This window comes from Sparus aurata, chromosome 13, assembly GCF_900880675.1.
Source record: "Sparus aurata chromosome 13, fSpaAur1.1, whole genome shotgun sequence".
NCBI classification, from domain to species: domain Eukaryota; kingdom Metazoa; phylum Chordata; class Actinopteri; order Spariformes; family Sparidae; genus Sparus; species Sparus aurata.
The window spans coordinates 14,439,646-14,453,858 of NC_044199.1; the positions used below are offsets into that span (position 1 = coordinate 14,439,646).

The following is a 14,213-nucleotide window of genomic DNA, read 5'->3' on the forward strand; positions in this document are numbered from 1 at the left end:
CAGGCGCCCATGTAGTCAGAATTAGTTCATATCTTTTATCTCCACCTCTCCCCCCTTGCTTTTTTTCATTTGATCCCTTTTTTCTTCCGTCTCATTAAAACTACAGTCAGCAGAGAGCAAGCACATTGCAATCAACCCAAATGAAATCCTTACGTGATATTCAGAGGGCATTTCGGATCAGGCTTCCCAGCTTTTGTACTGTACTTATCACTGCATTCTTTCTCTCCATAACCTTTTTCCTTAACACTTGGTAATGTCAGGCATGAGGCTCCACAACTCATAGGCAAGGACACATGGGTTGCTCTATGACTTACCCTGACTTCAGATAAACAGGAAGAAGCATGCAAAACAAATGTGTTTGGGCATGTGTGTCTAACGATGAGCATATGCTTCCTATCATCCATCTCTCTGACCTTCACTGTCATCAGGGTTGTCCTCATCATCATCATCGGGTGATGCTGTGGCTAGACCTTCACCTTGAGACCTATCAGCACGAGCCCGCCGCGTGTCCTTAAAAAAACAGAGAGAAGCATTTTTCATTCATACAATGCATGCAATGTTAAATGACGGACTATAACAAAAAGCAGATCACAAACAGATTACCTGTTTATGCTGCTGGAGCAGGTTGTCCAGGTTGTGACGTCTCTTGTAGTTGAAATAGAAGTTCTTGCACTGTGCCTCACTTTTGGTGCCCACCATTTTTGCAATGGCCGTCCAGTTTCGCCCATGCTCAACTAGCCCTGGTGCAGGAAAAAGACAGACAATTCAACAGTGAACATTTGCACCCATTTGAAAATGCAGATTAAGGCTGCAATCATTTATGTATACCAACACAAGCTCATGCTATAAACAGACCTATCACAACAATTGTATTTACTGTAAAGAACCAGCAGAGTTGTGGAGCCAAGCTTTAACAGCCTGATTTGACACGGACATACCCCAGCATCTTATACTGCTCATATTTCCAGTGATTGCTTTATGCTGTATCAGCGCCATAATGATGATTCAAGAAGGTATTAACAAATTCTTAATTGGTTCTCTTTAGAATGAAAAGCTGCTGCAGTTGTTATCATCACTTAGGGTGAACTTTTGGTATTACTGCAAACTATACACATGGGGTCCCCCTGTTGCTATGGGTTGCTGTTGGTCTTCCCCCACCCTGATTAACACTCAGCTTTGATGATCCCACTAAACTCCGAAACTGCACTGTTAAGGTGCAGTGAACTGGAAGACTACCATTTACCTTTGACATTAGGGTGTCTCTTCTCTAAATTCAGTTACCCCTGTGACCTCCCCTCCCTCCAAGGCTGACTGAAATGAAGGATACTGGCAGCTTTACAGATCACCACAGAGCTAATCACAAAGCCCCATTACTGCTCTGGTTAAATGAGGGATTGAGGGCATTGAGACTGTTCAGAGTGACTTGTATCTTGTTTAGAGTTACTTAAACTTGCAGACAATCAAAGAATGTCACACAGAGGGTCTTTGTGACATCCCATTGATACATAGAGACAGTTCAAACTAAAAAGGCTTATACACAAGTTAAGCTAAGTACTCTGTCATATCATCTATTTCGACCACCATGGCAAAATCAGCAGACATATTCATAAAAATGCTCCTGTCCTTATCAATCACTGTCAGCAGGACCCTCTAATGACCCTTCACTGTTAAATTGTGCACTAAAATGTTTCATATCATAGCTGAGGAGCACAACACATTCAAGGTATTTCTCACAAGATTCATCACTTAAATCTCTTCAGATGACTTTATGCTTGGTTGCTCTGTCATCTGGCCAGTTACATTTGTCACATGACAAATTACAGTAAGTAGCATGAGAAAGAAACAATCAACAGAAATTATCCAACATTATCAGTATTATAGCATCACTATGGCAACAATCAACCCAGTAATATCGTGCATCCTTGACAAAAGTCCCTGACAGAAGATTTTATTTTTGAATTCTTAGTATGCTGGATATTTGCATGGCGAATATAATAAATGTTATAAAGATATAATTGAATTGAAATTGAATATTATGCAATAACAAATAACAATTAATAAATAGTGATTACCTTGTAAAGTAAAACTTCATATCTAAAGTTTGTTGTTTTTGAGCAACATGCAGCATCCTCATGCAATGCAAACCACCATTTGCAATCATTCTTGACCACCGAAACAGAGTAGGGCCCAGACTCCCCTACAAAATCACCCAAATTATTCTTCTTTTCCAATTATTTCCAAATAGAACTGTTCAAATGATATGTATATTCATATTGCAGAAAACAAAAACATTGCAAAGAAAATGTTTTCCAGTATCGAGAAGGCCTTATAATATAACAATATAAATACAAAAGATAAAAAAATTGTGAAGCTTTTAACATTTAAGCATAAGCTTTAGAGTTGAAGACTAAACAGAGAAGATGATCAGCGTCCATGATAATTTCTGACTATACACTGTGGTGCTGATGTTTAATGTGTTTTGTTGTGAAAGGTGTGTTAGTTGTTTTTGCACTGTTATTTCTTACTTCAGACAAACCAAGGTAATAACTACCAGCAACCTTAAAAGTACCTGTATTAGACAGTGATATCTGAGCTCCGTTGCAGATGGGCATTATATTTCTGACTTGCTAAAAGCTAAATCTGTTAATGACCAGATCACTCTACAGTTTTAATTCAGTTAGATTGCAGATGTGAAATTACACAGACTACAACAAAGAACTGTTCTTTTCCATTTCTCTATGTGGAGTTTATTTTCTCTCTGTGAAAACCTTTGGTTTGACTACCCAAGCATGGGATGTGTTAGCCTAGTATTAACACCAAGGCTAATGCAGATCAACAGGTTACAAGAATGACTTGTGCTGAACCTGTGCTTGCATGAGCAGCCATGTGTGGCGGTATAGCATAAATGTGATTCCTGAACCTGCTTTGTCATGTGACCAGAAGTGGTCGTGTGAAGTCTCTTTAAGGTACACTAATCCAGACATATCTAACATACAGGTTTGAATGCCTAAGGAGATCATAGGAGCACCGTATTTCTGTTAAGAGGGAAGTAAACCTCCGATGCCCAACCAAGAGAGGCTTAATTAATCCTCATTAATCCCTTTATTTACTCTCCCCAGTCGACGGGTCTTGGCACTCAGGGAACCCTATGTAAGAGCCTATAGACACAAAGCTGAGTAATAAGAGGGAAAGGGGGGACACTTGAATGGCATATGACCTGACTAATGACTGCAGTGCCTCAGCCTGGCAACAGACACAATGATACAGGCATTCTGAAGAATTTACAAGACCACAGTAACTCGATAAAAAAACAGTTCTGAAGAAAGTTTTGCATGTGAATAACATATAGACTTCTTTAGAGGAAGATGCAACTGCCACACTCTGTTGCTTCACAGATGGCCTTGATAGATCAGTTCTATGAAGGCAGTAGAGCAGTGCAGCTAACAGGAAAAAAAATCCCTGAAACCCTTCATGGGTCCTCTGACAGCTTCCAGTAAAGCACCAGCACGAGTTTCTTTCTGTGTGATTGCGCGTGCACATTCATTTCCGTGTGCATGTAAAGAACGGGCAGGGCGAGGCAACATCACATAATCAGAAGAGGAAAAGAGAAAGAGACAGGGGAGGGAGGGGGGAGTGGGGGGACAAGGAAAGATCATGAAAAAGCAGGGCGGCCACAGCAACACAGAGAAAGAGAGGGAAGACGGAGACATAAAGTGAGAGAGAGAAAAGAAATTGAACGCTACCTTTTTTGGCGACCTCCATCTCCTCCTCGGTCCAGCGAGAAGTTTCTCCGGTTTCACCAGCACCAGCTAAATCACATAGAAAAAAGACAGAGTCCCATCAGCATTGACAGAAAGAAAGAAAGAAAAGGAGAGAGAGAGACAGAGGGAGGGAGACGGACAGAAAGAGAGTGACAGTCCTCTCGAGCAGTCTCCTTCTCATGGCCACTAATCTAATAATCTGTTTACATTCAGGGGCTGCCGAGACCCGCTCCCTCACTTACACTCGCTCTAGCTCACTCTCCTTCTCTCATGCTCCCTCCCTCTCTCCTTCCTATCTCTCTCGCTCTCTCCCCTTCCCCACAGCCCAGAACAAGCCCTCCTCCACTCTAATCCACAAGGGGAGGGCCTTGGTCAGCTGATGTAGCGCCAGACAGTGGAGGAGTTGAGAGCCCTGCCTCCCTCTTTGGGAAATGGCCTTGGATGGAGACAAATAGACAGATAGAACAGCCAGCCCGAAACCCTCCCACCCCTTCTACTGTGACACTGCGAATCTCTCTCTCACACACATGCACACAAACACAAACACACACATTGCCTCGGCTTGGCTGCACAGTTCCACACCCCCCTCAAAATTCAGAGAAGTGCACGGATAGTGTGGAGGGGGCCGGCTGGTTGAACTCTCGCCCACTCTCCTCCATGACACCAACTGAGACTGTGTAAACATTTGGACTAATATAGCAGCAGATGTACCCTTGACATTAACAGGAGGCTTGCCCCCACCCACCAACCTCGAAGATGAGGAGATCAATTCTCACTGTTTAGACGGCTCCTACCAAAGGTCCCCTGGCCACACAGTCTGTTACACTTAGTTAAACAAATGTCTACTGGACTAGGCTTCCTTTTCCCGTGGCAAACTCACATGTTCTCCTCGTGACAGTTTAGGCTCCTCAAGGGTGGTCATTAATCTCGGGGCTCTGAAAAGAGACGTGGTGTCTGCCTACACCTAATGTCACCAACCCACACATACACACTATCCCCTAAAGCTTTGTACAAGAACAACCCCAACTGTTGCCCCCACTGGATCAGCAGCTTCCTCAACTTACCACCTGGAACCATTTCAACTGGGCAACAAAGACAGATAGCTACCCTTTACTATCTAGCCCACTGACTTCTAAGAAGCACCACAGCTGCAGGGGTTACCTCAGAGCAAGCAAACAGACATAGTCTAGAAGATGTTGTCACTAAGGGAGATTACAGTTGACACAGTCCCACGTAAAGCATGATACACACTTAGGTCAGGGCCAGGGAGGTCAGAGGGTTGAGAAGATGGAAGTACACACTGCTAGTTAATCACATTATAGGGCAGACCTTGCATAACTCTCATGAGAGAGGTAGAGCTCAACAGGCCGCAGAGGGACCAGGTGGCAAAGAAGCAAAGCACACTTACAAAACAGTGAATTAACGATACAGATTAACGCCACGACGAGCTTAACACACAGGGACTCGGATATGTAAAAAGCTGAGCTTCTGCTGTCAGAGTGAAAGACTTTAAAGGGTGGAAGAGTACAAGTGCGTGACTGAGTGCCATGACAACAGCCCTGCCAGAGCAGCACATTGCCATGGTGATGGATGGACTCCATACGGCTTCCTGAGTGGAGTGCAATGCAGGACAGAGTCCCTGACACTTGGCAGTGAGTGGCTGAAACTACTGAACCACTTTCAGGATATAAGCAGCTTATGAATCTGCACGTACAAAAGACAGCATGGTTTTATTCTGATGTGTCTCCATACCTTGATTAAGGTGTATCTTTGGTGAGTGCCATTTAATTCTCTCAGCTCAGAACACAAACGGCTAGCATAATGAACACAGTCCCTTATGCCAGTCAGAGCCAACAACACATTATTCATGAGAGGAAAATTTCTTTCAGCCTAATATGACATTTAAGAAGCTCAATGGGATTCAAAGAACTGACACTGTGTACACTTTACAGCAATTTGTTAATTTTGCTGAGTGACTAGAGTTTTCTGACACAGAAAATCTAGAAACTGATTAATGGTCAGTAGAGCTGCACAACAATCGTCAATTTATCAGTTAGTCGACTGAAAGAAAATTGGTTGCCAACTATTCAGATAATTGGGGGGGGGGGGGTTCATTTAAGATACCAAATGTCTCTGGATTTATAGACTAAACATCTAATCGTGAAATGAATCAGCAGACTAATTACCACTTCCAAGGAGGTTGGTAGGTTGTCAGAAGCATTACACAAAAACTTTTATAAGAAAATTTCAGATTAGGCTCGATTTAATGAAAGGGGACTCTTGGGCCTCAGCTGGGGTATGCGCTCCTACTGAGTATAATTCTGGTTGATAAAGGAAACAGTTGTTAGTTGTAGCTGTAGTGGTCAGTGCCTAGCCAAAAAACACTGAACCTGAATTACTGCTAGTACAGCTTGAATGAGCCATAGGTTTCTATTTTTGTAACTCCCTTTACCTTGTGTTTCTGTGTCAATAAGTATATTATTGTATTGTAGAAAAATATTTTGAACAACCTCCAGAGGGCATCCCAAAGAGGATTCACCTTTATTAGCATCCATAGAAGCTACTGGAGTCTGGGGTTTTGCAGACTCCTTAATGGCCTTCTGTGCTGGATCAGATTTAGGGAGCTGCTGAGGATCTGGCAAGGCAGTCTCAGCGGCAGGGGGAGGCGTCTCCTCGGCCGCCACAGACGCGGCCTCATTGGCCATGGAGCGTGTGGTGATCCTTCCCTTACGGCGGCCCTGGCTGTTGGCAGTCTTCCTGCCACGCGGCGTGTTTTGCTCCTTCCCGTCCTCGTCCTCCCCACCGTCACACTTGTCTTTGTCCTTGCCAATGTCCCTGTGGTTTTGGAGAGGGAAAATACAGCATTAGAGACCGTTGGTACAGCGAATATCTATTCCCTTCTGACTCAGCATTAACAGGCCTGTTTTGTAATCTGTTCTTTTCCTCCAAGACTGAATGCACAACAAAAAGCATATTAAAATGTGTCCACACTCAAGCTGGACAGACTTTTTAACAAGTTAGCAAGGTTTCTTGTCTGTTAGCCAAGCGCTAAAGCAGACAGTGCTATCGCTGTCCAGGTTTTCTCTAGACTATGAACATGCAACACTCCATGAAAGGCCTGGGGCTGGGAAATCTTCCCATAATTGCAGCATTTCTGATGCAGCAATTATTATGTTTTATCACAATTCAACAACAATTAATAATTAGAATAGAATTTTGCACTTCCATGTTCATTCATACCGAGTGTCAACAGGTTATGTCCAGGAAGGATTGTTTCATTAACACCACAAGCTACAGTCATGTCTCTTGTTTATAGGATGGGATAATATTGTTGATATACACAACTGTACATGTACTACGTCACTGGACCATCATGGGTAAAATGTTTACTATTTGGCTTTCAAACACTAGCCTGTCTTTTATAATACACTGTGTATATAATGTAAATAACCAAAAGCACTGAGCTATAATGTAAATAACCAAAAGCACTGAGCTATAATGTAAAACATTTAACTAACAAATCTTTGCTAAAATGATCAGTGTGCAGACCCAAGACTCATGACCCAGTGTGAAACCAGGACAAACAACTATTCACAACTCACCTAGAATCCTCCTTTTCATCTTTCTCTTCCTCGTCCTTCTTTTCCTCGTCCTCTTTTTTCTCAGACTTCTCAGATTTGTCCTCTTCGTTTTTCTCGTCGGACTTGTCTTCTTGTGAGGGTCGTGTTATTTGCTGAAGAAAAAGGCACAAGGGAGAAATATTTAGCCATTTCTTGAAGCATTAAGTAAAAAGTCAATGCGTTGATTAGCAATAGTGATTTAGGTTGCTAGAAGTATACATTCAAATAAGAAGCAGTTCTTTGCAATATTAATGCTTTATTTCAGATGTAAAAAAAAAAAAAAACAAAACCCTACCGTTAAATACATTCAAAATGTCATCCAGAAAACTACTAAAAGCTTATGTTTAAAATAACAGTTTAATAAAAATGGGCCGTATCCTAATGTATCTCCCACCAGTCTGCAACATAATATACCACATACTTATGTCAAAGCTCTATACCTGCATCATCCCTTTACTGAACCCTCCTGTAGTTTTAACACACTTCCTGCTCAAGGTCTACTGCATGCTACCAAGCAACAGACATCTTAAGATGGTAGAGCAGTGCCTGCATTGACCCTGTGAGCCAAGTGGACCATCAGTCAAACCAATCATCTACTTAAATATTCATTTTGATAGCAGACAAAGTCAGGTGAATGGCAGAAATATATCCTGCCTACTGATCATTTGACTCGCTGCTCTCAATATGCACAATTCACTCAACACTAACAATTCAACAAGTCAGACTAAAGGGAAAACTAAAGCCTAAAATTGGAATATGAAAAACATAGTACACCCTGTGCAGATAGGTTTATGGTTCTGCTTTTATTCAATTGACATCACATTGTCCAGCATCTGCAGAATTATAAGACACACAAACAAACCACAATGCATATACCGTTCCTTTCTTAAAAATTAAAGAATCTGGAGAGTGGTCAGTTTTCACACACAAATCATGAACTTTATATCTCATAACACAGTAATTAAGGCTAATGTACAAGAGAAGACAACTGAGTTTTAAGTTCAAATTAAAACGGGGTAGATGTTCAATCCAGATAGATCCTGCATAAAAGACTTAAAATGAAAACATCATTCAAAGGTGAATTTTCAAATCAAGTCCAGCAGAGTGATCGAGGACTGAGCAACATTCTTGATCATCTCTGTTGGCCCAGTAACCACAGAAAGCTTCCTCCTGCCTGTTCCATGAAAGTGCTGTGCTGGAACAAGTCTGGCTATGCCAAGCCAAACATCCCATGCTGGTACCAGATGGGGCCAAGGAATGTGCTTCATTCAATGGCAAAGTCAAAAGATATGGAGGGGGGCAAAGAGAGGGGGTCTTAAAAAAACAAAAAACAAAACAGGGTTGTTGTGGCGGTCTGTCCATTTTACTAGTCTGGAAGCCATATCATACAGTAAAGTCAGAAGTGCTCGAAAACTCCACAAAAACAGGCAGTTAACAATATGAATCAGTGGCTTCTCTAACTGGAGACTAAGGAAAGATCAATTAATGACGGTCTGATATTCAGCATTTTTCAAGATTTACAGTTTTATTGCAAATGTGTATCAGTTCAAAATATTGATTATCATGTCTTTGATTACTAATAATCAGTATCAGCCCTGAGGAAAACATATCGGTCGATCCCTACCAGCGAAAACCAATAATTACAGGGATTTCACCTTCTAAGAATGGCGCTACATGATTTGTTAAATCAAATCTGTATTAAAGAAAAATGTTTAATACGAGCTACATATACATACACTTGCTGCTGCAGATCATAGGTACCATCCGAATTTCTTGGAATGATGGATGGAAATTGTGGACATGATATACTTTGGAATATTGCATGGTAAAATAGCACATAGTGTTTTGGAAGTGGTAACGATGCTTCTTCTTCAGCTCTGATAAGTTCTTTCAGGAAAGCCCTGCAGATTCAGAGCACAGATTGCAGTTTGATTTATGCAGGGAGGACCACGTCAAACTTGGATTAGGACATAAACTCTTGACTCATTTCCTGCCTGCAGCAGTCTGAACAGAATGTTTTTGGCACTCTACAATTCAGAGACCTTTCTGCAGAGGAGACCAGGCTGTTTTATTCCCCCAAAACATGTCCTTCAGTGAGATGCTGTTCTGGTTGGGTCAGGGAGCGCTAGTGTTTGCTTTGGAGTTGGTCAGAGAGCCGTGGCATTCCTGCCTCTTCTCCCACACTGCGTAAAGAGCCTCTACACAGATGTTCTCCAAAAGTCAATGAGGCCCTGTGGTTCTGTGGTTCTTCCGTGTTTTTTAAATGAAGCTCTTTCCTGACCTAGCTTGAATATTTTGAGAGTTTTAATTTCTCCCCTCTTTTGCTGATTCACAAGTGCTGTTTGATTTAGGAAATGACAGAGCCACAAGTCAACCTTGCCTTTCCTACCACAGAATTTAGGCCACCGGAGGAATCTTTCACTCTTGCTTCAAGCTATTTCACTGCAGGAACAGGAAATGAATATCTACTAAATTATTACTATGCCTCGCTTCTATCACTGCACTTCATTATGTTTATTGCAATCATCAAATTACAACATTATTTGAAAAAACTGCTTCTTGAAAAACATTCTAATAATGTGATTATACCAAAGGAAGAAAAATGAAAGAGTAGGAAATAAATCTCAATGCATACAGTTGACAGCAAGATTTTACCCAGTGGTATAAACTGTTCCTTAAATTCATTTTGTATAAATTACAGTATGCAACTGATTTTTACATTCATTCCTGAACAATTTACTCTCAAAAGTGACTGAAAAGAAATGATAGATGAGACATGTCGAGCATTCACCACAGTTACTGTGGTTACGGGAGCTCTGCAGGGGAACACAGCTCACAATTGGTGCTGCGAATTGATGAAATGCCTGATAAACTTTACTGCCAGGCAATTAAAAAAGGGACACTCGAGGACATTCTACACTTATGGACACCCCATAGCAGAGATGTGTAAAGAGTAATACATATATGCCTTCCTTGTAGAAATGATGCTGTAGAGATGGCTGCACTATCCTTCTAAGAGAATATGTACATTCTATAAGCTTTACTTTGCCACACAGAACAGGAATATCATCTTAGTAAAACATTCATAGATTAAATGTCTTATCCTCTGGAATTGTGTGTTTTGCTCCTCTGATGAATGTGTTGTGGTATAACAGCAGAGCTCAGCAATCAAGAAGCTTTAATAGTTGTTGATTCTGGAGGCCCCTTTGGACAAAAGTGACAAGGGAAAACAAAACAGTGCCGTTCAACAAGACTACAGAGCAGCTACTTTCCACAGACTGTGAGACTCCCCAATTAATTTTCAGCACTCTGCAATAAAAATTGTTTCATGACTTATCCAACCCGATAAGTCAGATTATGTTAGGATGGCACACAATAAGAATAACTATTAATTACGATACGATAACAGCCAATCTTTTTGCTGATAATCCTGTTTGCTTGTGTAGGCCATATAGAGACATTAGTATTAAATTGAGAGTTTTACAGCTAGTTAAAAAATCCTTGTAGTATGTTTAAAAATCAAACAACATTATAAACACTGACAATACTAATAACTGATTATGGTCAAATCTCTTAATTATGATTTAACGTCATCCTGATGAACCAGTGCTCCAAGATAACTACCACATTACCATAACATGCTGCTGTATGAAATGCCCAACAAAGTGGAGTAAGAAAAGACTTTATTTCATAGTGAAGCAATGGAAGTTTTACTGAATTATATGCGATATAAATTGAACACTTTGAATAATTACTCAGTGAATGCATATCCTTGAGTTCTAATGCAGATAAATTAAGTTTCAAGATCAACTACAGAGGATCATGAAATGCCACATGAATTGCAGCTCTTCCTTCATGGCCCTGCATTTAAACAATCTAGTAGTACAAATACTAGCAAAGCTGCATAAAGAAACTATCAATTTTTTGAAAATGTTCCTTAACTGTGAACTTACTGTGAAGTCGAGACTTTTGTTTATTTGTTTTTTTTTTTTTTAATGGCTTCAGCTCCTAGCTGATAGAGATATATAAATGTTTTTGTCAGGGGAGAGCAATATGAACAAGAAGACATGACCATGTAGTCAAGGTGCGGGTTTTACTTTAAAGAACAACCAATGGAGTGGTGACAGACACAGTGGGGGTGGTAGCCTGTGTGGTCTTTCAGATGAGTGTGTGTTGTGAGTACCAAATTGATTGTTGCTGGGGTTTTTGTGTGTTCAGCCAGGTCAGAATATTCATTTAGATCAGAGGTACAGCCATTAGGACTCATCTGACATATATATATCAATGCCAGAAGCACAATTTCTCAGGAAATGTCAAAGCTGCCAATGTGTCTAACATCGATGTTATACTCTGTGCTGTAAAATACACCATCAAAAACTAATTCCTTCATTTTCACAAATCCTTGTCCCACATCATGAATGCATATGTACATGCATTCCACACAGTCCTGGCTTGACAGATAAATTAAGACCATGTCCGTACATGTCTTAGAAAGCCTACTCTAAAATAGCTGAGTTTGACTGCCTACAAGCCTCAAGTAGGCTGCAAAGCGAACTGACCAAGCAACAGAGCGATATAAAAATACCACAGACAAAAACAAGAACAAGGAAATAAACTGAGTGTGAGATCAACTAAAACGCAGAAACTGTGGAAGCTAGTGACATACCTGCAAGCTCATTTGCTGGTCATACAAACCCCCTTTCTCTGCTGTGAGCCACAGCTTACTGTTGATGCAAATGTGAGTTTACCCTCCGGTACTTCCATAGCGCTGGAAACAGTAGCAGTAGAGGGGCTGAACAGCACCATAGCAGAGCTCCTTAGAAGGGCTGCCGGGCCACAGCACCACCGCACATATTCCGGGAAAGCGTGTCATCAGGCCGCTTAAGCTGCCCAAAGAATTGTCCATCTCACATGCACGCACTAATCTATGCAGGGTCACTCAAGGTAATCCCTGCCGAGCACTCCTCTTTGATTGGCACTCACAGCAGCAGAGTGAGTTTTTTGGGCCTGTCAGATGGCTGGGCTGTACCAACTAAGCTGTTTCAGAGAGGGGGGAAATTATTCTCTCTCTTCTGCACGAGCTCTGTCTCTCTCTTGCGCTCTCACTCTCTCTCTCTCTCTCTCTTGCGCTCTCTCTCTCTGTCTCTCTCTTGCGCTCTCTCGCGCTCTCTCTCACGCGCGCTCTCTCACTCACTCTCAGAGGAACAGAAGAAAGAGGAAATGGAAGATGAAAAAAAAACACAACAGCACATACTCAGCGGATAAGCTGCCAGCGCTGACTCTGTCTCGCTGAGGGTTTTTTCACTCAATCGCCCTACATTCCACTACTCCTGCTTTTGCTCCCTCTTTCCTCTTCCTTCCCTCTCCAATGACTCACTCTACTCACTCCAACTGCAGTTGTTAAGTCACACCAGCAGCTTGGAAATCCACTACATCCTGATGTGCATTACTCCGAATAGCATTACACTCTCAACAACCACAAGATGTTTTGGAAAAAGCACTGGAGTCACTCAAGCAACTGACCTGAATCTCAAGATGATGGCAGATACCATCCTTAACATACTTTTATATTAAGTGAGAACGATGGAAAACCAATGTTCTTATGAGTTCCAATCCGACGAAATCCACGCAAAAGTAAAAACAACATTTTAGGAACACAAAGAAAGCATTTCCTCAATTAGCACAAATGAGCTCAAAAGCTGTGAATGCTGAAAGGTATTTTCTCGCTCTGCTAAAAAAGAAAGTCTAAATCACCTTCAAAACCATCACAGTTTGATTCCAGCAGACGATCTTGATCTCTCTCTCTCTCCCCCATTTCCTTACTGCCTTTTTTTTCCACAAGAAAAGTAAAAAAAAAAAAAAAAAGCCCAAAGAGAAGACTCTTGAAAAACAAAATGTCCTCTCTCAACTTCTGGTGGAACTATACCATGTAAACTAGAGGTGAATGACCCATAAAGACATTTTATCAGTCAATTGTTAAAGTAAGAAATACCATCTTAGTGATCAAGCTGTAATCATGAACTCTCGCGCCCTCCAACTCCTCCTATGTAAATAAACAGTCTACAATCACCCCACTGTGCTACACAGTAGATGTACTCGTCGACACAGACATAGAATGTCCTGTTCAAGGACTGAGACATCAGTGAAGTAAGGAAAAGCCAGGAGAAAACATCCATCAGAATGAGTGAAATTAATATTTAATGCAAACCAGTATGGGCCTTTGAGATGGTGTATTTTTGCACTATATTAAGGTTCAAGACAACAGTTATATAAAGCCCTGAACAACACTGTGTACAAGAATTCATCTAGTAATTTGTCTGTTTGTTGTTTTCACTTTGGCATCTACAAAATATGCATTCCACACTGGGGCTTTACAGGAAGTGTTTGTTGCCATGCTCAATAGTGTGACAGATAAATGTTTGTGGAGCCAGTTTACATCAGGCTGACCATGGTTGGATGCTGGTCCACATGACCTGGATGATTTCCATGATGCGGACGAAAGGGAAAAATTCCGGTCAAATATTAACTTTATTTACTGACCTTGAAAACAATTCACAGCGACTGCTGATGCCATGCATCAACAACCCACAGTGTAGGTAATTGAAGACTTGGTTATAAGACTCAACAATTAGCTAAGTTTTTCCACAATTCAAATTGTGTGAGAAATATAAACATGTTGGACTTCAACAAATATTTCCCGATAAAAGCTGGTAATTACCATGTGTAAAAACACATGTAGTTACATGTAGCAGATATACTAATGGGGTCAAGCAGATGGTTGTCTTAAACTAATCAAGATATTTCTCCATTATGATACAATTATGGATTTATT

The 14,213-nt window shown here is 41.1% G+C and overlaps 1 protein-coding gene across 6 annotated transcripts in view; it reads right to left on the minus strand.

The window, feature by feature from the left end:
* ncor1 (nuclear receptor corepressor 1) overlaps positions 1-14,213 on the minus strand; it is a 51,928-nt gene that overhangs the window by 17,745 nt on the left and 19,970 nt on the right. For 5 of the 6 annotated variants that reach the window (XM_030437399.1, XM_030437398.1, XM_030437396.1 and 2 more), the window contains exons 15-19: positions 7,364-7,494; positions 6,301-6,596; positions 3,744-3,809; positions 604-740; positions 414-510 (exon numbers count right to left, since the gene is read on the minus strand). In XM_030437399.1, the coding sequence (XP_030293259.1) occupies positions 414-510; positions 604-740; positions 3,744-3,809; positions 6,301-6,596; positions 7,364-7,494 (727 nt within the window). Of the gene's footprint in view, positions 1-413; positions 511-603; positions 741-3,743; positions 3,810-6,300; positions 6,597-7,363; positions 7,495-12,047; positions 12,407-14,213 lie in introns of those variants that run through there. The other variant, XM_030437400.1, reaches the window with a different exon arrangement.